Source organism: Hemicordylus capensis, chromosome 5 (genome assembly GCF_027244095.1).
Source record: "Hemicordylus capensis ecotype Gifberg chromosome 5, rHemCap1.1.pri, whole genome shotgun sequence".
Classification (NCBI taxonomy): Eukaryota; Metazoa; Chordata; class Lepidosauria; order Squamata; family Cordylidae; genus Hemicordylus; species Hemicordylus capensis.
The window spans coordinates 245,884,561-245,909,591 of record NC_069661.1 but is presented as its reverse complement, the minus strand read 5'-3'; the positions used below and the strand labels follow the sequence as shown (position 1 = coordinate 245,909,591).

The window sequence follows — 25,031 nt, the reverse complement described above, 5'->3', positions numbered from 1 at the left end:
TGTTTGGCTGAGTGCCCCAAACTCTTGCCTGCCTAACTAGTCTCTACGCCCCTAACTAGTCCCTCCAACCCACCCCCCACTGACCTTGTTTGGAAAAAGCAGGGGATGGTGATAAGGAGGCATGCTTTGGACTGGAATTTTAAAAAAAATTCCAGCCAAGCAGGTGGTCCCTGTCACTATCTCTTCCATTGTTAAGCCTCTGTACCCCTCTCTCTGAGGGAAGGATGAAGCACCACATTTCCTTCTCATTCCCTGTTCCTTTCTTTTCCGTTTGTGTGCAACAAGGAGAGGAAGGTGTTTGTGCTGGGGTCTGGCTCTTCTGGTCCATGGTTGTTGGGCCCAATGGATGGGGCAGTAGCCAGTAGGGATGTGTAAAACATTTCGAGCTTTAATTTATTCAAACTCAAAACGGGCCGAGTGTTTCGGACTCAAAATGAAACACCCTTAAAATAAAGGGCCTGATTTGAGCTTGAATTGAAATGACCCTATTTCGAGCTCGAATTGGTTCGAGTGTTTCAAGTGCCATTTTGCTGATTACCCCCACCCCCACTCCACTTGCTGATTGGTTTTCTGGCACTGGCTTCTTATTGGTTTGAGATCTCCTTGCTTCTTGGTTGGCTTGTTATCATTCATATCAAGTGTTATCATGGGCAACTGGGTCCACATTGGCTGGGGGGCAGGAGGTGGGAGGCCAAAGAAGGGTGTTTCATATGTGTTTAAACCGGGATTCCAGTCTAGAGTGAGCACTTAGGGTGTCTGTCTCTTCAAGAGGATAATACATCGGGCTGGATTGCTGGATCAGAGACTGCAGCAACACTGAGAGCTGAGTGGTGGTAGACTGGTGGACTGGGCCTCAGAGACAGAGAGTGCCTACTGACCTCCCCCCCCCTTGATTCCTTTCCTTTTGCAGTGCCAATAACTGCTTTTCTCTTCTTTTTCTACTTTTATTTTAATTGCACCAGAAGCCCCAGAGGCTTTAATTGGGTGCTGCTTTGAATGTTTTCTTCTTCTGTTGATTTCTCCTTCTTCTTGCTACTAGCCAGTCTCCAGTGGCTTTAATAACTGGGGTGCTGTGCTAGTTCCCCCCACTTCCCTTTGCAGCCCCAGGCTGTGCCTCCTGGTGGATATTGCACTTCATTTTTTGTTTTTGTAGGCTGGTGTGTTGTGACTTCTGTCTGGTGCCCAGTCTGCCAGGATCTCTCTGTTTCCCTTTCCTTTTTATCTTTATTTTATATTTGGGGTAAGTAGTGCGCACATACCCTTCCCCAGCTGTTTAGTACCGGTGTCTGCTCAGCCCAAGATTAACACCTGGTGGCCAGACTCCAGCAGAAGATGCTGGAATGTAAGCCTCCACAACCCCCTTGGTCAAGTTATTAGAGAAATTAGAGCTCTTTAAATAGGACCTAGTTTGGGGAAGGGATTAGGTGGGTACCAAGCAGGCCCTAGTACTGTAGGAAAGGAGGGGTGGGTGAACTTAGGAGAGGCCACAGTAATCCCCTCTCCCTTCCCTTCCCTTCAACTTACCCCATTATTGCTCACTCAGTAATTTATTACGGGGCAGTTAACAAATAAGGTTTACTACTACGACTACGACTACTACTACTTTATTACTCCAGCACCTGCAGGAGATGGTCACTCATGCCATGGCAAGGAGGTGTGGCTTGGAAGTGTGTAACCTATCCAACGAGAACTGGGTGCTCAATTCCGAGATTGTTCAGCACTTGAGCCATTCTTTGTTGCCACCAAGAGCTTGTGTGCCAAGACAGCAACGCTGAGCCAGGCTTTGCCCACTGCTCTTCTCCTCAAGAAGCTGATGGGTGAGCTCCGGACCATGCTGACCACTGAGGAAGCAATCGCCTTAGCAGGTTGGCAGAGGACTGGAGTGTTGGATTGTCTCAAGACACCGTTGGATGCATCAGCAGCACATGTTTTGTCCTGCCTATTTGCCCCAAGGATGAAGGGCAAAGCCTTCACCCTTGATGAGCTGCCCAGGTGCAGGGACCTCCTAGCTGAAGAGGTTAGGTGAGCCTAGAAGAGGATGCTGGGCACAACCAGGAGGAGGGTGCTGGAGCGCCTACTGCTAGTGCATACTCCACCGCTGCTTCCTGGTCCAGCAGCACGATGTCCCCAACAGTGCCAAGTGAACCAGTAGTTCTGCCTCAGTGTTCCACCCAGTTGTTCACAGAGGGCTTCCTTGGTGGGCTTCCTTCCTTGGGAGGAGCCTAGTGAGCCTGGTAGCAGTGCTGTGCAGTGTGTTCTGCAGTACTTGCAGGAGCCAGTGGCAGGCCGGGGCATGGAACCGATCCAGTTTTGGGCAATGTGTCATCAAGTCTGGTTGGATTGGTAGCGGTTTGCCAAAAAGTGCAAAGAGTGAGAGGGTGTGCTCAGTGGCTGGGGATGTGGTGACATCCCATTGTGCATGCTGGATGTTGACCTAGTGGAGCACCTGGTCTTCCTGAAGGCCAACCTCCCACTGCTGGGCTATCCAGAGCTGGCCATGGAGGGCGAGTAACATGGTCACCCCCAACCACTGCAACACCACTGGGTGATTTTTAAGAAGTGGGCAATGTTTAACTAATTTTAACCTTTTCCCAAACCCCCATAGGAGCTTATGGGGTGTTTTTTGTGAATGGTTTAAAAAAATTAAAAATCACTCACTTGCCCATTTCTTTTGTGGGTTGGGTGGTAGGTAGCACCCATCACGCCCTACCAACCACTTTGGTGTCCCTAGGAGATACCCATGGGGAACAAGTTCCTCACTATTCCCTAAGGCTGAAAAACTCAAAACGCTCAAATCGTTTTGAGGTTTTCATCGAAACAGCTGGCTTAATTTTGTTTATTTATTGTTAAATTTATATACCACCTTTCATTAAAATAATCACAGGGCCTGGCCACTGATTTGTCCAATTGTTTCAAGGATTTTGCAATTCATTTTGAGCTCAAAACAAATTGCAGAATACATTTTGTGCACATCCTTAGTAGGCAGCCCTCATGCCTCACTGGTTCAATGACCCAGGAGACCCCCCCCCCCAAAAAAAAACTTCATTTTTAAAAAATAGTACAGCTTCAAAGTTGTTGTAAAGAGGGAGAGGGAAAGGAAGAGGGGAAGGAAGGAAGGAAGGAAGGAAGGAAGGAAGGAAGGAAGGAAGGAAGGAAGGAAGGAAGGAAGGAGTGAGATACTAATGCATAATAATCCCTCACCAAATTTCATGTAGTGGTATGAAATTTGAAAATAAAGATGTATCCGGTCCTACAAGAACCCTAGCAGCAACCATGACCAAAACATGCAAGATACAGCAAGGAAGTATTGGTGAGCAATGGCTTCAAAACCTGGAAGAGAGTGTTGGATTTCTTCAGAGAGATTTAATTATTAAATTAACAGATTTAATTATCAACATGGAAGAGGCAAAGGTCCTTTGCCAGGCCCTGTGAGCCCAGGCCCCAAGCCCTTTAAGGATCTATATGCCTTAAGCACCTAGCTACTGCCCCTGTTGCTCATGTTCACTTCCACACTCAGTATCTGGAGAGCAGTAGCCCCAGAGAGCACCAGATTCATGACTAGTATTACTGGGAGGTGAAAGGGCTGGAGTTTGGTGGACTTTCTTGGAGTGTCAAGGCAATCTTGCTATGGCACATGGGACTCTGGTTCAGGGGTACCCCAAGGTATCGCAGTGCCTAAGATGAGGTGAGAAGTTCTGCTTTGCTCCATGCCCCTGGTGGGGACCAGCCCCTGGTGGGGACCAGCCTCCTTTCAGAATCAACCTTTGTAAGTCTTGAAGGTGGCACAGAGAGTAAAGGAGGGAAGAGTTAAGGGAGTTTAAGAGAGGAGAGGTGGTCTAAAGGAGGAGAGCTGGTCTTGTGGTAGCAAGCATGATTTGACCCCTTAGCTAAGCTGGGTCCATCCTGGTTGCATATGAATAGGAGACTTGAGGTGTGAGCATGGTAAGATATTTCCCTTAGGAGACTGGGCTGCTCTGGGAAGAGCATCTAGGTTCCAAGTCCCTTCCCTGGCATCTCCAAGATAGGGCTGAGAGAGATTCCTGCCTGCAACCTTGGAGAAGCCGCTGCCAGTCTGTGTATACAATACTGTGCTAAATGGACCTATGATCTGACTCAGTATATGTCAGGTTCCTATGTTCCTATGAAGGTTGCCACTAGCCTCTTCTTCTCTGCTTGTACTTAGTACAAGTTTTGGAAGGAGCATGAGGAGAGGCGCTCTTTGCAAAACTTGCAAGGGTCAGATCAGTTCAAATATCTGCTCTGATGGCAGTGATGGGAGACATTTTGCCAGCTGGCTGCTGCCCCAATAATCTGTCACCTGAGAGAACTGCCTCACTTTGCCTCATGAAAGCGCCACCCTGGTCTAGTTGCAGCACAGTGGTAACGCATGTGGAAATCCCGAGATCAGTGAAAAACCTCACATTTTGAATCCAAGAAGAAGCAGGTTTGAATCCACTCATTGTGTATTCTACCATCTGCAGTGTATATGGCCTGCCCTGTCCTGCTTGGTCTCTCCTATCATGCTTTCTCAAAACATGCCTGTACAGATCTGGTTATGGGTAACCTTCTACCCTTATGAAGAGATACCAAACATGCCCTCTGCCAAGGCTGACTATATTGACAGTGTGGTACACTACATAATAAAACAGTCTTATTTCTCGTCTCCCTCTCCCCATCAGGGTTTGGCAGTTGTTAATGACCTGAGCATCAGCTGACAGTACTTAAATTGGGGCGGTGGGTGGGGGGGAATTAGCCAAGAGCCTTTTTGAAGCCCTGCCTTTGGACTTTGTGTACAAGAGGCAGTATAATACAGCCCACATGATACCCCATTAAACAATGAAACATGTGACAAACTAAAAAACAGAGATACATCAGCAAATGTGCCCAGGGAAGTTTATGGTATTTAAATCCTAAACATTAATTTTATTGTCCTGTACGAGAAACCAATTAACTGAGAGTTTCATATTTTTTTTTAATTGGATGTAGAGGATATTGTTCAGAAACCCGACAAACGGTAAATTCAGCATATTTTAATTTTATTAGCCTTGGCTTTTCCACCCTCATACCCGTTTGTGCCAAGTTTAAAGAGTAATTAGATATTTCATCAATAACTGTGTTGGGGCTTTTTGTAAATTTAGTTTTTTTAAAAAATGTTTCCATCCACAGAGAATTGATATGTAAGGATGACACAATGTCGCTATTGTCTAATCAACTCCCCTCCAATTAGATATGGCTTGAACAGGGACCAAAATACTGCTTCCACGAAGTCCAAACTGATGACATCTGACTCAGCATACAAATGATCTAGCCAAAGCTCAGTCTTTTTAATCCCCACAGATTTCAGTGGGAGAGATGTAAGCAAATGTCTAACTCTCCCATGTAAATAAATGGGACTGAAATGTGATTAACTTTGGATGGTCCAAGCCAAACATCATGTGTGACCATGCATATTTGTTCACAATGGGCAAATATTCCTCACATGGGGTTAAGTGGCATAGGTAGGGCAAGGGTCATGGCTCAATGATAGAGGACATGATTTGTATACAGGTAGAGGTTCATTTAGCCACAGACTTTGGGGAAGAGGTCCGTGGCCTCCTGCTTCCTGGAGGGTCTCCAAATGCTCTGGGGCCCTCCCCAAGGCCCCACGGCTCCTGCCCTGCTATGTCTGCTATGGAGAGGCCTCCAGATCATTTGGAGGCCCCCCCCCAGGAGGAAGGAGCAATAGCGGGGGGAGGTATAGTCTCTTTTTACAAAATTGAGGGGGGGCCTCACAGCAGGGTGGGGGCCTCGCAGCGGGGGACCCTCCGAAGCCTTTCAGGTCTGGGCTCCAAAATTACCTAGGTGTGCCACTGTATACAGGAAGTCCCAGGTTGGCCAATTCAAACAGGCCGTATTCTTAAAAAAATGTAAGCACAACTTGAACTTTATTTGGTTTAATAATCAAATCAAGTGCTCATGGGACAGGGCCTTCTCAGTTATTGCCCCCATACTTTGGAATGCTCTCCTGGTGGGCACCTGCTCCTCAGTCTCCATCACAGCTTTTTTCCAAGCTTTTTTACCCAAGCTTTTATATGACTGTTTTGTTGCTACTGCTTTGTATCATATGGTTATATTGTACATGTTTTTTAAATGTTTTAATTAGATTTGTATTTTTATATTCCAATTTAATTTTTATTGTGCACGCAGTTTTTATTGTTTCATATTGTTTTAACTGTCTTGTAAAGTGCCTTGAGATTATTTTAATGAAAGGCTATACAAAATTATACAAAATTAACAATAAATACATAAAAAAAATTTAGAAAATTGATTCCTTGTTTTTTTTTTTAAAAAAAGGCAGAAGAACTAAAGAAACAACTTTAGGGACTGCGAGGAGGGGTATATGATGCAACACAGGCCCACTCAGTGTAATACAACCTTAATCTCTGCCTCCAACACAGAACTGGTTTTTGTGTCCCGACAGAAGGTTATATTGATGAATATGATCATCCTGAGAACGAACTGTATAGATGAATGAAATGAATGTTTTTCAACCAGCAGCTATGTTTTAATTCACCGGTAGTTCATTAATAGCCAAAGACCTTGTACTCCCCACCACCACCAGCTTGCCCCAGTGCTCTAATGCAGCAGTTTTCAAATCCTGTGTTCCAAGGAAACCTGGAGGTTCCTCAGAAAATTATGAATGGTTGTTCAAGAAGAAGGTCAGTAAGGATGATCTGCAAGCTCTAGTAATGAAAGTCAAGGAGCACAGTGAAAAAATGGGGCTACAACAAAATGTAAAGAAGACTAAACTAATGACGACGGGTACAGCAACCAGCCTCAGAACTGACAATGAAGACACTGAAGTGGTGGATAGCTTCTGCCTTTTAGGATTGAACATCAACAGTAAAGGAACCAGCAGTCAAGAAATATGCTGCAGACTAGCACTTGGTAGCGTTGCAATGAAGGCCTTGGAAAGGATATTTTGATGCTGTGACATGTCTACACCTACAAAGATTAGAATCGTTCAGACCATGATTTTTCCTGTGGCACTCTACGGATGCGAAAGCTGGACTTTGAAGAAGCAAGATCGAAAAAGCATTGACGCTTTTGAACTTTGGTGTGGGAGAAGACTTTTGAGGATACCATGGACAGCCAGGAAAACAAACGAATGGATCACAGAACAAATCAATCCAGAATTTTCACTCGAGGCACAAATGACCAGGCTCAAACTAGCATACTTCGGACACATGATGCCAAAACCCAGCTCCCTTGAGAAGTCCATAATGCTGGGAAAAGTTGAAGAAAAGAGAAGAAGAGGATGACCAGCAGCAACGTGGATGGACTCGATCATGACAGCAATGAATGCACCACTGAGAGACCTTAAAGGCCAAATTGAAGACAGATCATCCTGGAGAAAATCTATCTATGTGGTAGCTAGGAGTCAATACCAACTTGATGGCAGTTAATCAATCAATCAAATGGTGGCCAAGATTTCCTATCAATTCCATCAATTGATAGAATAGCTAAATGTCTGTCCATGCAAATGTGTGGAGTGCCTTGTTCAAATAATACCTGCCCCTTGTAATTCATGTACAGTCATGTTGGGAATCCAAGCGTCTTCCTTCAAAATAAGATTTGTATTGCAAGAGAATTTAATTTTTGAATGAAAGTTATGCAAATGTGAAAAATAAAGAAGTTATTAGTATGTATGTTTTTGTGTGTGTTTACAAATAATGTATATTATATTGAAATGTTAAGGAGGCCCCGCACATGCTGATTCGCCCCCAGTCCCACGCCTTCATAGGGACAGCCCTGCAATTACTGCTAGGGAATCTCAAGAAAGTGTATGCTTCATGTTTCTTTGCTTACTGGATTCAGCAAGGAGACACCAAGAACTGTTTCCCAAGCTCCCCCAAGAGCAAGACTCTTCTGGGCATGCTCATAAAGAATCTAGGAGGCAGTTCTCATGACCAAATGGTGGTGGGCTGGAGAGAAGTTAGGATCCTACCTTCCTGCTCCCAGATGACCAGAGCCTCCTTTTGGCTCTGCAGCTCACATGCCCACATGAACGCCACAGTGGCGCTCTCCGTAGCTGAAATCGGGAGCTGGGACCTCCAGGTATTCCACAATGCATTGCATGAGCAGCCCTTAGTGCAACAGCTATCCTCTTCCTGGACCAGCTTTCCACCCAACTCCATGGTTAACATGGCCACTGGCAGCGAGGGAACAGCTTAAAATGCGCCAGCTGCACAGACAACCGAAACAAAATGTAGGCCAGGCTCCAATTTTGTCCTACCTCACTTTTAACCTGGATAGCAGATCTGGGCTACCCAGGTTTTGAACCACTGGGTCAGGAGGACTCTTGCTGCCCCAAATGACCACCGGTTCCTGGGTTAACGCTTTCCTACCCAGGATTCCGTGGTTGTGAGAATAGGTTCTAGGAGTAAGCTGAATTCAAATAAGACATCTAGGTCACCACTCAACCCGACACACGCCAGCCCTAACTGTCAGCTCTCCAACTTTCCCAGCAGTGTTCCCTCTAATTTTTATCATCGGTGAGTTTTGTTCTGGGCAGCAGTATCAAGGCAATGTGTGCGTGTGACTCTCTCCCCCCCCCACACACATGGAAAGAATTGATGCATTTTTAAATCTCCCCCCCCCCCGCCCCCAGGCCCCCACCTTGACATTTTGCCAGCACCCTGTTTCCTCCTCTCCCTGGCCAGGAAGCATTGCCCCATTTCTCACTCTCCCCAACCGGGCTGCTACCGCCACCTCCCTCCCCTCCCCCACAGCCGGACACAGTGGGCTTTGCCCCCTTTTTATATCTTCTGAAAGCCCGCTGCGCAGTGTGGTGGGATTGTGGGGGGGGGTGGCGGCGACGGGCTCCTTCCACCTCCCCTCCTCTCAAGTGACTGCACAGGCTCTTCTGACTGCAGCCCGTTTCCGGCTTTCCAAGCCCGTGCTGCAGTCACTGGAGAGGAGAGGAGGGGGAAGGGAGCTTGCCACCACCCACTATCTCGCCACACTGCACAGTGGGCTTTCAGAGGTTAAAAAAGGGGGCAAAGCCCACTGTGCCCAGCCGGAGGGGAGGGAGAGAGGTGGCAGTCCAGCTGGGGAGAGGGGGAAACAGGGTGCCGGGCAGTTGGGCGGCAGTGGCAGAGACTGGGCGCCTGCCAGAAATTGCTGCGCAGGGGCCTGGAGGTTTGTGTGTTGGTGCGCACGTGCACCTTAGAGGGAACAGTGCTTGCCAGGATACATTTTGAGAAAGGATGGGGTTGGAAGAGAACCAGCAGAAAGGACTGAGTGCTGGCTCCTGAAAGTTTGCTCTTTTCTAACTTCTTTTAAAAGTTTCCAAAACCCGAGCTTTTCCTGAACATTCTCCGAGGAAGCTGAGAAAAACTGAACAAATTATTGTTCAATCATGGCATTCACCCATCCTAATTTCTGGTGGCTGCCCCACAACCTCCGAGATCCATCAAAGCCTCCACCTGAGTGTCTTTTTAAACAATTGTAACACCATTTTGTTCAGAATTGACCTTTGGTGATTGGACTTTTAATTCTTGTTATATTTCATTATTTTGCTAATTTGAATTGGTTAGCGTGCAAATGTGTGCGTGCATGTGTGTGTTAGGAATATAGGAAGCTGCCATATACCAAGTCAGACCACTGGTCCATCTAGCTCAGAATTGTCCACACAGACTGGCAGCGGCTTCTCCAAGGTTGCAGGCAGGAATCTCTCTCAGCCCTATTTTGGAGATGCTGCCAGGGAGGGAACTTGGAAACCTCTGCATGCAAGCAGGCAGATGTTCTTCCCAGAGTGGCCCCATCCCCTGAAAGGAATATCGTACAGTGCTTACAAATGTTGTCTCCCATTCATCTAAGCAAAATCAAATCAATTTCATTTTCCAAAACCACCCTAAAGCCTGGGAGTATGATGCGCTAAAACAAATACATCTGTCACCTAAGCACAGCTTTTAAAACTCAGTAGCAGAGCACCTGGGTTTGGCCTGCAGAGAGGGTCCCTGCCAGCATCTCCAGGTAGGGTTGGGGGAAAACCCATCTTGGACCTGGAAAGGCATTGCCAGTCAGTGTAGAAAATATTGAGCTAAAGCAGTTCATATACAGAAAAGAAATACATGATGTCAAACTTCTCCCTGACATGCAGCTATTAAATGCCTAAAGGCATCCTTTGGGCATAAGGAAAGCCTAGTTCAGTTTTCTTTTTCATGGACATAAAAAACCACCCCTGTGATGACATGCGACTCTCATGGATGTGATGTGCTGCGCAATTGCCCTGCTGTTAATATACTAGCAGCTGAAAAGCAAACACACATATGTAGCGTCACACTATGTTAAACATGGGATGAATTGAATCTGCCTGATATGTTTAATGGGATGCATTCTTGACCTTTTCCAGGCCCACAAATATAGCCACAGTGATATTCAACAAGGCTTTAAGTTACACGTTTTCCAACATGAATCACTGCCTCTCCCCTTTGAGGAAGAAAGGGTACAAAAACACTATGGATACTACTGGATGAAGTAAAGAACATTGATTCCTAGTCTGCACCTAGTCCGAAGAAAGGAAGATCTGTTCATTGTGGTCAATTTTGTATGTATTCATAAAAAGCCACAGCCAATCCAGGGCAAGCCACTGTCTGGGGACAAACTGATCTGAACTGCACTCTGACAGTGGGTGAACACAGATGTTCATTTTACCGAGTGGTAACTTACTATGGTTTGTTTTTATATATAATTACATTGTAAGCTATTTGTGAAAACCTTCCTCACTCTTCTGTTGCCTCAGATTTCTCATGAGGTTTGAAAATATGGTAAAATTATTCTCAGTATTTGGCAGGGAAATCTTACCAAGTGGTTTTCTATGGAAAGTTACCTCTTGTTCAATGACTGCCTGTATTCACCCTCTGCGAGCACTATGAAACACTACACCATGACTCAGCCCTTGCAAAATGTTTTCCACAAGCATTTTTCACAATGTAAAAAAACACACCAAAAAACACCATCATCACTTTTGCAGCACTCCTTGCAAAAATGTGTGCACTTATTTACACTGCCTTCACTCTCAATTGTCTTTACTCACCCTCAGTGGCATCATCATGTAGTCAAATCTGACTGGCTATGTAGTTCTGTGGTGTCGAACTGTGTGATTCCCGATTGGGTGGGATTGCCCATATGACTTTGGGCAAAAAACATAGCATAGTTTTTGAACTTGTAAGTAGATTTGTATTTTTATGTTTCATTTTAATGTTTTCATTGCTTAATTTTTATAGTCTTATATTGTTTTAAATGTTTTGTAAACTGCCTTGAGATTGTTTGTAATGAAAGGTGGTATAAAAATTTAACAATAAATAAAAATAAATACATAAACGACTGATCCACCAAGGAGAAAGCAGCAGCATCCAGAAGGGGGTGAAATGGTGCTGAAGCAGCATCAGACATGGGTGAGTGGGGGGTGGCATAGAACAGAGTGTTTGCACAATATGGATTTTTGGGGGGATATCTCTTTGCCACTAAAATTGTTAATTTTTATCCCAAACTGGGGAATATTTCATGCAGCTCTAGTATTATATGCCCTTATGTCCCCAGGTAATCCTTGCCATTTCCTGTTCAGCCAAGAGGTGTATATAGAATTACCCTATAGCTCTCTATATTATGTTTATGAAGTTCAGAAAGAATATATTCAACCTTGAAGATTAACACTTTAGAATAGACTTATCATCAGCTCAGTCCTTGTGCCTTGGAAATGAATTCAACTGCTCCTTGCGCGAGTACCGGGCTAACAAAAAACAATTGACGAATTCATGAGTTAGTCAATGATACACTGATGTGAACATAATAAAGCCAAACAGAGGGACCAAAGACGGAGGTTCCCACAGAACAAGAGGGCCTCAGATAGCTAGATAGGAAACTGATGTCAGCAGAGTTAGATAAGCGGAAATGAATGCAACCAGTTTTATGAAATTCATGATGAAGATAAATCTATTTGCTGAAATGAAGACATTTCAGATCCCTCCTTTTTTAGATAGATAGATAGATAGATAGATAGATAGATAGATAGATAGATAGATAGATAGATAGATAGATAGCTTGCTTGCCCATGTCAGTGGCAGGCACACACAAAGTTCTAAATAAAGCTTAAATAAAATTGTCCAAAATGACAGACATAAACATGCACACAAACACGGACTTCTTTGCAAGAAATGCCTTCAAGGATTAATCTGCTACAGTTTTCAACCTTAGACTGTTATAAAGATACTCATGCTTTGTGTTAGCCCATAAATTGAGAGGCATATGCTACCCTTGATCTATGCACAGAACTCCTGTTGAGATTCATGAGACTTGCATGTTGTTTGGAATTTGCTTGCAAAAAGGGCAAATTAAACCTCTTCATTAAGTAGGGAACAGGCTGTTTTAGAGGAAAATCTTATTTTGCCTACAACAGTGTTAAGATATTTGGGGGGGTTGAGTGTGTGTGGGGGAGGGGAGGGGAGAAGAGGAATCATTTCAAACAATGGATGCTTTCCGACGATGATAAGCATGTATTTCAAAGGTATCCGATCAATTTGTTTGGGTTTTATGCTTCCAAATGTCATTACCCCTTGGGGGGGAAATCACACACACACACAGATACACACACACACACACACGAAATAAACAACATAAAATGAAGCCACAAAGTCTTCTCCTCTGTATCATGTGGTGAGGGTGAAGAGAGCGTTCTCATAGGAATCATGTGCGACTCCATCATTGGGCTGTTTCTACAGGAACAGTGAACTACCATATTTTATGGACTATAAGACTCACTTTTTTCCTCGAAAAATATCTGCCAAAATTCAGGAGCGTCTTATGTTTTAACAGTTTAATATGTTAAAACTCTGAAAAACTGGATTAAAATTAAGGTGCGTCTTATAGTCTGTAGTATCTTATAGTCCGTAAAATACGGTATTGCCTAGCCGGCAGCCTCCCTCTGGTAGCCCTGGGACAAATGTCACACCTTGTCCTGTTGCAGGACTGCATAACTGCCGCCCACCTGCAGATGTTGGACTAAAACTCCCCTCACCCCTGGCTTTTCTGCTATTGTGGCTGAGGATTATGGGAAGTGTAGTCCAGAAACAGCCAGAGGGGTGAGGTTGTGCAGCACTATCTGGTGTAACTACCACCCCACCCGCTGCTATACTTCTTTGAGGGTGTGTACATGGGCCCCTGTACAAACAAAACCTTGAATGCATGGAGGTCAGGGTGGGGCGAGTAGGCCTGAATTTGATCTCTCTCCTTGCTAAGCAATTCTTTGTCCTATACAGAAAATGAGCAGGAGAGGAGAGCTGGTCTTGTGGTAGCAAGCATGATTGTCCCCTTACCTAAGCAGGGTCTGCCCTGGTTGTGTATGAAAGGGAGACTAGAAGTGTGAGCACTGTAAGATATTCCCCTCAGGGGATGGAGCCGCTCTGTGAAGAGCATCTAGATTCCAAGTTCCCTCCCTGGCATCTCCAAGATAGGGCTGAGAGAGATTCCTGCCTGCAACCTTGAAGAAGCCACTGCCAGTCTGTGAAGACAATACTGAGATATACCAGTGGTGTGATTCAATATATGGCAGCTTCCTATGTTCCTATGAGCATCTGCACAGCGTTCTGCTGAATTTGTAGTTGAGATGAGACCGGGAACCTCACGAGACGCTTTCTTTCTTTCTTTCTTTCTTTCTTTCTTTCTTTCTTTCTTTCTTTCTTTCTTTCTTTCTTTCTTTCTTTCTTTCTTTTTTGGCCTAGGCCAGCTCTTGCTCTGCCTAGTTTGAAAATATGTTTCACATCATCCAAGATGGGGGCAGGGGGAGGGGGAAGCAAAAAGCAAACATAGACTGGACTTACTGCAACCTGCTTTGTAGCTGAAACCGGGAGGAAGGAGAAATCCTTGCTGGGCTGCTGCTGCTAGAGTTCGCTGATCTGGAGGGAATACTGGGATCATTAATGGCGGCAACTGACCTTGGACCTGCTGAACAGGAGAAGCAAAATCAAACCAGGAATCATGGCCCTCCCTTGGTGTCAAGTTTGTATAGTCTTGTGGATGCATTTATGCTGGGGAGGATCAGATCATTTCCAGGTTACCATTCCAATGCAGGGCTCAGGATGTGCACTGATCCATGATGGAACGGTTGCGCATGGGCACATACATGTGCACACAAAGACACACAAGCTTCCCTATTCCTTTCACTGCAAGGGGGAGCTCCACACACATTCTTTTCAACACCTGGAGTTGACCCCCATCCATTGACATGACTGTAAGCTCTTGAATGTGACTTCCTGTAAACACGGGCTCTCATCCAAAGGTTCATTTGCAGCCCCAGAAGAAATATGGCACATTATGGGACAACTTGTGACCTTCCAAGTCAATTTCACCCTACCAGCTATGTATGGTGCCTCATCAGGGCTTGAGAGATCTTCTGCGGTGTGCCTACCTGGGACCACAAGCAAACTAAAAACGGGCAGTGTGCCCTGCTCGGCAGCCTTGCATCTTGCTGCCCCTTGTGGCAGCCTGCTATATTATAGGTTTCTATGAGTTTCTATATGAGTATAGAAACTCATAGGTTTCTGAAGCCCTGGGCCAGTCCTGTTCTAGGGAATTCCCCTGTAGCAGGAAGTATCAGCTAGCTGAGGCAGGCCTTGCCTCAGTATCAAGGTGTGCTTGTGATCTACTTGTGATCACAGATGTTGTTGACTACAACTCCCAGAATCCCCAGCTGCAGTGGATTTTGCTTGGGTATTATGGGAGTTGTAATCAACAACATCTTGGAATCTTTCTTAGAGGGAACACTGCTTGTGATAGTCTTGCTGTTTCTTCTGACTGCTCCTTGGCTTGACCTTTGGTGTGCTCCTGGCCAGCCTTTTGATTCCTGGCAACCACTTGCTTTGACCCTTCGTGTGTTTCTGGCTCCTGACTTCTGTTTGACTCTCAGTGTCTTCCTGGCTCGTGGCTTCTGTCTTAATCCTCCGGGTCCCAGTGGGCTGCCAAGTATCACCTCTGGTGAGCTCCTGACTCTCCCGGGTCTGGCTTTGGACTTGCATCCCCTGGCAGTCAGGTTCTCCATGGCTTACATTCATTGGCTCAGAAATAAGCCAAGCCACTTTACCCCTTGCCAAAAATGTGTTTTTTTAAAGCTTGACTTATTTTTGAGTCAATGCAAATTGAGAAATAAACTGTTCCCACTCTGTGAGCCCCCAAATCCTTTGCCTCCCCTTCCCTCTGTGCCAGCAATAGGCTCTTCCCCTCCCCATCCTCTTCCCCTATCCACTCCTCTGTGATGTGCGGCCTCTAACGTCCCCTGGGAAATGTAGATTTCTCAAAGGTTACTGACATTACTGTTGCTAATGTGGAATATCCAGACCAGAATATCACGCAGGCACATCCTAGATTCATCAGTGGTATGCATGCCAGTGATTGGCACTTGTAGGGGTCTACAGATACACATTCAGTTACACATAAAATACATAAGAGATACACCTACAGCACTAACACAACACGGACCCGTATTTATTCATTGTGGTTTACTAATAACCTTCCCCCACTTCTTGACAAAAATTCCCATTTACATTTTTTAAAGTCACACACACAGTTCAAAAATAACAGTCGTACATGCATCTCATGCCATTCGCGAAGTGAACTTTTAACACCTACAGCGGCTCTTGTGAGATTCCCCCACCACCCGAGGACTAGAATCTTTGCCTAAAATATCTCACTAGCCAGGGATTCATGCCAATAATTCAAACAGACCAGGAAACTAGCAGCTTCCACTATTCTGCTTGCTATTCTGCTTGCTCCATATGTGGAGTGATTCCACTGAAGTATCCGGGGGTGTATTCTCCCCACCCGAAGCACCACTGTTCTACTCGTGTGCTAAATTCTGGCTAGAGCTCGAGGGAGACTCTGGTCACACTTTAGCACTCTGGAACATGCTTCTTCCAAGGCTTCTTGTGCACAGGCCACATTTGGTAGAAGCAGAGAAACAGCATAACAGTCCAGAGCTTGGGGAGGCATGTGATATCACACATTGATATCACAGCATTGATGGCTGGATGCCCAAACAGCATGGTAGGGGAGAGAAGGACTATGCCAGCCAAAAATAGAGCTGCTTCATGACCAGAGATAGCAAGGTTGCACCTCCAGTTTCTAACATGACTGACCTCTGCCATCCCTCCTTATCTTTTTTTTATTTTTATTATTATTATTATTATTATTATTATTAATTCAATTTCTATACCGCCCTTCCAAAAATGGCTCGGGGCGGTTTACATAGAGAAATAATAAATAAATAAGATAGCTCCCTGTCCCCAAGGGCTCACAAGCCAAAAAGAAACATAAGATAGACACCAGCAACAGTCAAGGGAGGTACTATGCTGGGGGTGGACAGGGTCAGTTAATCTCCCCCTGAGAAAGTCTGGGGTAGTGTACAAATTTGGAGCAGTGTACGAAAGTTTGGGGCAGTGTAAAAATTTGATAAATAAATAAATAAATAAATAAATAAATAAATAAAGTAAAGTAAAGAGAATCACCACGTTAAAAGGTGCCCCTTTGCCAAGTTAGCATTCTCACCGAGTTAACTGACACTGTACTCCGGGTTCGCCACTTAACCACCCTGGAATAATCCCATTTCTGCCTCCATGTGATGTTCTTTTCTTTCTTTTTTAAATGACAAAGAAACTCCTTTCTCCTTTTAGAACAAAAATGAACAGCCGAGTGGAATTTTTGCATCGTATTCTTCGGCAACAAGCCATGGAACTTAAAAAAAAAAAAAGGGTTCCAAGGATGAAAGTGACTTTGCCAAGCAAAGAAGCTTCAAAACAGAACTCAAAACACTAATAGAGAGACAGATGGTTCCACTGAAGGCTTTGCTGCCAAAAGAAAAAAAATATATACAAAAAAAAGAGTGATGTTATTGAAGCTGACTGGAAAGTTCTCTGATGACTGCAAATACAGTACTCTGGTCCCATTTCAAGTGTTAACTCTGCCTCCAGGGCTAATATAAACTAAAGCAACACACACACGCACACACACTGATGCACAGTCTCTGCCAAGCCCATAAGGTAGCACAAGTCCACACTTGATTTCAAGTGACTTCTGGATCTCCTAGCAAAACAAGCATTGCACTCCTGAGGTCCCATTTGGGAGAGAAGCCACAAGGAAAACAACCTTTGCCAAAAAAAAAAAAAAAAGCATTGTCACATTTTCTCATACAAATTTCCCACCTCCAGTCTAAATACAAAGAGGGCTTCACAAAATAAAAATTAAAAAACCCATCTTGGCATCAGATGACAAAACTCTGCAGAGTAATGGAGGTAGGGAAAGAAGAAAGGTGAGGATGGTTTGCATGGAGACCAAAATAACTCAGTCAAAACAATGTAATTTTCATTCCAAGCTGGAACGCAGGGAGTGGGAAAGGGAGAGCTTTAATACCTGTGCTCCATTTCCTTTCTAAAGTAAATAAGTGCCAAGGTAATTTCATTGTTATCAAAATATTACAGGAGGATGAAATGTGAAGCAAAGGCTGGTTTCGCCCTAAATGCCCTAAATATTTTTGAGGGAAACTTTCGACAAGATTTGTTTACCCAGACTTGTTGCTAGGTTACAGATATGAAAAAAATGAAGCCCAATCCTTACCCCCATTTCTTAGACGATAATTATTTTAACTCTGTTTTATAGAAAATCACATTGACGCAAAATTCCTTGTCTCTCCCTCCCACACGCGCACCCCCAAAATATCCCCTAGTAACTTGTTGATCCTAGATTTAGAGTTTTTAGGACTACTTAGGACTTGTAATCAGGGCTCATTTCAGACCCTGCCATATGGTCTACCAATGTATGTCCACCAGAAAAAAGAGATCTGTGTACGCAGATATAAATAGTTATCAATAGTAGAACATTTGTATCGTCAACGTACAGTCTTGGGGCAGAGCAGTACGAAACAGAGACTCATTCCCACATCCCAACACACTCACAGTGGGAGAGCTGACAGTAGGGACTGGTTTACTAGTGTCCAGGATGGGCTTTCCTATCATTGCAACGGTATCACCCAATGCAATGCTTTGCCCATAGAAGCAAATTGCAATTTATTGTGTATAACAGGGATTCTCAACATTGGGTCCCCAGATGTTATTGGACCTCAACTCCCATAATTCCCAGCTACAGTGGCCTTTGGCTAGGGATTATGGGAGCTGAAGTCCAATAACATCTGGGGACCCAACGTTGAGAATCCCTGGTGTATAATGAAGAAAGCAGAGGTAGGCTTTCGGGAATGCAGCTGGAGTCGAAACTAAACTTGCTCTTGATATCTGGCATGTGGAAAGGATTGTCCCCTCTTCCTAGACTGCATTTCTTCTTACGTTAAGCCATTTTCAGAAATTATTCGCATTTAGTTGTCCGTTGGGATGTGTGAGTTGGCTCGCTTTGATCCAGGCTTGACATCAAGCCGGCTTAGTTCGACCAGTCCGAGTTTGAACTGGACTGGCCCCCAGTTCGAAGAACCACTTCGTGGGCCAGCTCAGGGTATACTTGTAAAGGGAGTCCTTAAGGATTCCCCTTGATAAGTAAAGGAGCATCCCTAATCTGAACTTAAAGGTGTGTGTATGGGGGGGGGGGTTGAGAGAAAGTGGCCTCTGTACCTTTAGCAGATGCTGCAAGAGAGGTGGCATAGGAGGTGGCCAGACAGCAGTGAAGCATCATTGGCGGGTGGTGGTGTGGTGGTGCCAGGGCCCCTCAAGGCCCCTACCAGCCTCCCAAATGACAGCTTGGGCCAGCTGCAGCCCAGTTGGGCCTCTGTGCATGAACAGAGGCCATTTGCATCAGCATGTGCACTGCTCCGAGGCCATCCCGGCCTCTGGGTATCCCACAGTATACCACAGTCAGTGGTGTAGAGGATCCTGAGGTGGACCAATGGCCTGACTCGGTATAAGGCAGCTTCCTATGTTCATGTTTACAACTGCAGAGGAAGTAGGACTGTGGATCTTCCTGGTCAGGGGGAAGAGAACCTGAGGAGAAAGTATACGGTAGGGACAGCTCTCTTTCCATTGGCTGAGGACAAGGGGCCCCAAGGCTAGCGCAAGCACATTTCACTAAATCTGGAGCTTGTGTTCCAGATGAGTGTTGCACTTGCACAGCAAGGTATTTTATTATTATTATTTTTACATTTATATCCCGCTCTTCCTCCAAGGATCCCACAACCTGTGGCATGCCTCCTGTGTTTTTCAAGGAACTTTGCGCAAGAGCGCCATTCAAAAAATCCCTGTGATTTAGCGGGGTTCCATATAATCATCTCCAGTCCAATGCAGATTCAATTTCAGAATTCCCCATCACCAGCAATGATCTGGTTATGTTCAGGGACACCAGCTATCAGTGGCAACTTGAATCCCAGGTCTTCCCTACTTTTCTCACAGCATGAAGAGTTTCTTACCAACCCCAAGGTGTGATTCAGTGTTGCTGAGAAACAAATGACACCCATGATGTGGCTTGGCTAACAACCAGTATTCACATTTTCTCTGGGAACCCAGGTCATGATATGGAGCATCCCTTAAGGAATTTTGCTTAGTTTCCCCAACACTCTTTTTGTTTCTTTTGCAATCCCTTGTTTCTCCCAAGCAGGAATCTCAAAGTGTCATGACACTGAGGTGAAATGTGATGTTCACTCTACTCATGAGAGTACCAAACACAGGGACATGGGTGACAGGGATGCCAAATGACCAGAAAAATACAAATGGCCTACTCCTTTGCATTTAACACAAGAGTGGTTTGTGGAAAGTCAGTGAGTGAAGCCTTTATAAGAACTATGCTGGATCAGGCCCAAGGCTTATCTAGTCTAGCATCCTGTTTCTCACAGTGGCGCACCAGATGCGTCTGAGGAGCTCACAGGCAAAAGATGAAGGCATGACCTCTCTTCCACTGTTGCTCCCCTGCAAATGGTATTCAAAGGCATCCTGCCTCTGAGCCTGGAGGTAGCCTATAGACATCAAGGCTAGTAGCCATTGGTAGCCCTGTTCCCTATGAATTCGTCTAAGCCCCTTTGGAGCCAAGCATTATCACCTGCTAATTGTTACAGACCAAATGTAAATGACATTGGAACAGGGGTCAATTAAAAAAAACTGGGAATCCTGTAATAGGCAGATCTTAAAACATGGCTTATCAACTGTTCACTATTAAAAGTGAGAATACTAAAGCATTGCTCTTAGTACCACAGTAACTTCTTTTAGCCACTAGAGGCAGGATGAGTTGTTAATAGGTCTGTCTTTGTCAGTTTGAACTGCTCAGTTGTTGTTGAAGGCTAGTACCTGTTTGGATACGTTGTTCAATAGCTCTCTCTTAGTATGTGATGTTTAGTTTCTCAATAATGGCTTTTTAAAAAACTCAAGCTTATGTTAAGGGAGGAGATCTGGTCTACGGGAGGAGAGCTGGTCTTGTGGTAGCAAGCATGAATTGTCGCCTTTGCTAAGCAGGGTCCACCCTGGTTGCATTTGAAGGGGAGACCACATGTGAGCATCGTAATATATTCCCCTTAGGGGATGGAGCTGCTCCGGGAAGAGCATCTGCCTACTTGCATGCAGAATGTCCCAAGTTCCCTCCCAGGCAGCATCTCCAAGATAGGGCTGAGAGAGACTCCTGCCTGCAACCTGGGAGAAGGCGCCCCCAGTCTGTGTAGACAATACTGAGCTAGATGGACCAAGGGTGTGACTCAGTATATGACAGCTGCCTATGTTCCTATGTCTCCAGATAATCTCTTGGGCTGAATTTCTTTACTGCCAGAGCATGCTCCGCTGCGTGAGGACTTTAAAGCATCCCCTCAACACTCACTATATAACTGAGTCCCTCCTCGTACACATAAAGACTATTGTCATGTTAAAACAAAAATGTCGCTTTTTGCACACGGTGGTTCTAGAAGTGGATAAGAAGGGTTTGCTCCCAAATATAGCTGTTATTGCAGCAAGAAAGTGACTGTGCAATGTCACTCCTCTGGAAATGGGGTGGGGGGAGAAACCCTGCAATCGTTTCATTAATAACTAATGTCTCCTCACAGCATACGATGGAACGTACAACTTCCAGATGCTTGTTTAATGCGGCAACTGATAAGCTTCGGCCCTGTGCGGGGCACCTCAGCAGTAAGCAGCTCAGGGAAACATTTGTCAGTGAAAGGAAAACAGGTGTGGGTGGCTTGACGGCGAGCGCTTTCCCTGCCCATGGATAACTTGGAGGATAATTCCTCAAGCTGCAAAGGCAGCCGAATGCCTCTGTGCCACATTGCTTCAGTTCTTAAGACGCTGGGAAGAATTTGGCATTCATGTGGCAAATAAATTATTTACATTAGAAGAAATAACTGCAGAGATTGTGAAACTCTTCCACATCTGCAGAGAGAAATAAAACCGTTTTATTTCCAAAGCCTTCGATTACAGTTCTCAAATGTGGACCAACAGAATGGCAATCAGGACGAAAGGATGCCCAGTGTTCTTCCCATAGAAGTAAATTTACTCCCACAGAAGGAAATAAATAAATAAATAAATAAATAAATAAATAAATTCTGCACCCGGCCATCCTGACGTGCACTGGGAGCCCATGTGGAATGCTTTTCTTCCCCCATGTGCTGGAGGGGTTGGAAAACTGGCCAGAGGCATAGCCAGGTTGAATGGGCCCTGGGACAAGAAGTGAAGATGGGGCCCTGGACTCTTCTCCACCATGTCTTTGCTGCAGAACTATGAACATGGTGAACAACAAAAGGTTCATGCTGCGTCTTTTTGCTCACTGCTGCAAATAGAGCCAGCGTGGTGTAGTGGTTAGAGTGCTGGCCTAGGACCGGGGAGACCCGAGTTCAAATCCTCATTCAGCCATGAAACTAGCTGGGTGACTCTGGGCCAGTCACTTCTCTCTCAGCCTAACCTACTTCACAGGGTTGTTGTCAAAGAGAAACTCAAGTATGTAGTACACCGCTCTGGGCTCCTTGGAGGAAGAGCGGGATATAAATGTAAAAATAATAATAATATCAGAAAGTCCCCACACTCCAATCAGGAGCCAGCAGCTTATCAATGAGGCAGGAGGGGAAGAGTGAAGAATGGGCTTCTGCCCTGCCAGTGGCATCCAGTCCATCATGCGCCCAGGGATATTTGTCGTTCCCTTGTTCAATTATAGTGATGCACTGGGAAAGGCCATGTGTGAGTCCGAGACTACCCCTCAGGGAGAAGAGCTGGTTTGGGAAGGAGAGCTGGTCTTGTGGTAGTGAGCATGCATGGATCCACCCTGGTTTGCAATTTGATTGGTGACTACATGTGAGTGCTGTGTGCTACATGTGATATCTCCCCCAGAGGATGGAGCCATAGTTTAGTGGTAGAATATCTGCTTCCCCTCCCTCAGAGGCTCAGGGACATTGACCCCCCCACCACATTCAATTATAGCCACACCTCTGGTATAGGGACAAACACTACAGAAATGATAAACAGCTAAATTTCTTAGAGATCATAGTATTTTATATTTACAGTAAGATTTTGTGACTTAACATAACTCAGTCTTAATGGTGCAGCTGTTCTCACAACTATAAAAACTGGGCTGGAAAAAGCAAACACAGGTGTCTGGGGTTTTTTTGGTCTCCACTGGGACTTGTACGTCATCCAAACTGAGGTAGTACATAAAGAGCTCCTGTCCTACCTCAGAGTTCGGTTGTGAGGGTGCTTGGCCATTTTCAGAGCCTCCTGGATGTTGGTGGCCATTTTTATCTTTAAGTCCTATATTGAGGTACCACAGAAAATCTCCTCTGCCTGGCCCCTCTAGCTGCAGTACTCTATGATAAAGATGGCCACTGGCAGACTCAGCTTTGTTTTCCTTTCCTGGAGCCCCAAGTGCCATGGTCATCTGTGGGGTGAGTTGCCATAGACACACAGAGCCTCTGCTGTGTGTCGGGATTGCAGAAGCCGATTTTCCCTTCCCCAGACCACCCGTGGACAATTGTGTATATGATCTCATGGTATTGTAGGTTTAAGGAACATTTTCTTTTCAAAATTCTCCTTTTAAATCTACCCGATAATAAAGTATATTAAAAAATGATAAACAGCTAAGGTCACATTCCACCAGGAAGTCAGCCTGTGCAAACCTCACTAAAATTGAACTATATATTACTATGTTCTTGAATAATTACAATAAGAAAACAGTAACAATAATTACAAGAACAAGAGTATTAAACAAACCAATGTGTTTAATTAATTTGGTGGTTTTTGATACCATCAACCATGATAACCTTCTGGGTTGCTCGAGAGAGGTGGGATTAGGTGGCACTGTGGTTCTGTTCCTACCTCTCAGGTGGATTCCAGATGGTGTCACTAGGAGACTGCTGTTCTGCAATGTGAGAGTTACTGTATGGAGTTCCACAAGACTCCAAACTGTCCCCAATACTCTTGAACATCTACACGAAACTGCTGGCAGAGATTATCAGAAGATTTGGTGCACGGTGTTATAATATGCTGATGACACCCAAATCTATTCCTACCTATTAACTTCCTTGGGAAATGGCATAACTTCCTCAAATGCCTGCCTGGAGGTGGTAATGGGCTGGATGGGTGGGGTGGGTGGGGTTCAAGACCCAAGAAACAGTTTAGATCAGCCTGTTCTGGATGAGGTTAGACTCCCCCTAAAATATCAGGTATGTAGCTTGGGAGTGCTCCTGGATCCAAAACTCTCTCAGGTTTCTCAGATTGAGGGAGTGACCAGAAGTGTTTTTATCATCTTCGGCCGATATATCACCTATGCCCATTTCTGGAGGTAAATGACCTTAAAGCAATGGTGCATATGCTGGTAACCTATAGGCTTGACTACTGTAATGCCCTCTACATGGGGCTGCCTTTGTACATAGTCTGGAAACTACAACTGGTAGAGAATGCACCAGCCAGGTTGGTCTCTGGGACAACATGAAGGGACCATATTACACCAATTCTGAAAGAATTTCACTGGCTGACTATTTGTTTCTGAGTGAAATACAAAGTGCTGGTCATTACCTATAAAGCCCTGAACAGCTGAGGTCTAGATTACTTAAGAGAGCATCTTCTTTGTCATGAACCTATTAAGGTCATCTGGGGAGGTCTGGAACCAAGAAGACAAGGATTGAAGAATAGAACAATATCGGACCTCTGAAAAGTATAAGCATGCATATGTATTCAGTACTTGGTTTGGGCCCCTTTTGCAGCAATTACTGCCTCAATGCGGCGTGGCATGGATGCTATCAGCCTGTGGCACTGATGAGGTATTATGGAAGACCAGGATGCTTCATTAGCGGCCTTCAGCTCTTCTGCATTGTTTGGTCTCATGTCTCTCATCCTTCTCTTGGCAATGCCCCATAGATTCTCTATGGGGTCAGGTCAGGCGAGTTTGACCTGACCCCATAGAGATCAAGCACAGTACACTGTCAAGCACAGTACACTGTATACTTTTCAGAGGTCCGATATTGTTCTATTCTTCAATCCTTGTCTTCTTGGTTCCATGTAATATTCTAATTTTCTGAGATTGTGGATTTGGGGTTTTCATGAGCTGTACGCCATGATCATCACAATTATAACAAATTAAGGCTTGACTTATCTCGCTTTGCATGTAATGCGTCTGTCTCATATATCAGTTTCACCTTTTAATTTGCATTACTGAAATTAATGGACTTTTGCACGATATTCTAATTTTCCGAGTTTCACCTGTAGGTCTGGGTCTGGTTGGTGACTGGATGAGAAACCCTATGTATGCCCCCTTGAGCTCCATCTTGGAAGAAAGGTAGGGCAAAAATAAATAACCCCCCATCCATTTCTGTGGGACAACAGCAGGTGGTACTGCAGAATGAACACCTCTCCCCATAACAGCAACCGAAGAAGCTTGAATAAGAATCCAAAAGTTATTCCCTCAGCCACTTATTTCATCTATACAGATTGTGTGCACAGCAAAGTCTGCTTAGTGATATAAAACTTTACTCTGCAGATTCACATATTATGTATATGGGTTTGTACCTTTCTTTTCGCTTCCCATTTCTTTTCCATGTCAAT

At 44.9% G+C, this 25,031-nt stretch overlaps 1 protein-coding gene across 17 annotated transcripts in view; it reads right to left on the bottom strand.

Annotated features, from left to right (window-relative positions):
* SOX5 (SRY-box transcription factor 5) overlaps window positions 1-25,031 on the bottom strand; it is an 876,032-nt gene that overhangs the window by 173,986 nt on the left and 677,015 nt on the right. For 15 of the 17 annotated variants that reach the window (XM_053255253.1, XM_053255257.1, XM_053255255.1 and 12 more), the window contains one exon: window positions 13,863-13,986. In XM_053255253.1, coding sequence (XP_053111228.1) covers window positions 13,863-13,986 — 124 coding nt within the window. The remainder of the gene's footprint in view (window positions 1-13,862; window positions 13,987-25,031) is intronic. The other 2 variants (XM_053255252.1, XM_053255260.1) reach the window with 1 other exon arrangement.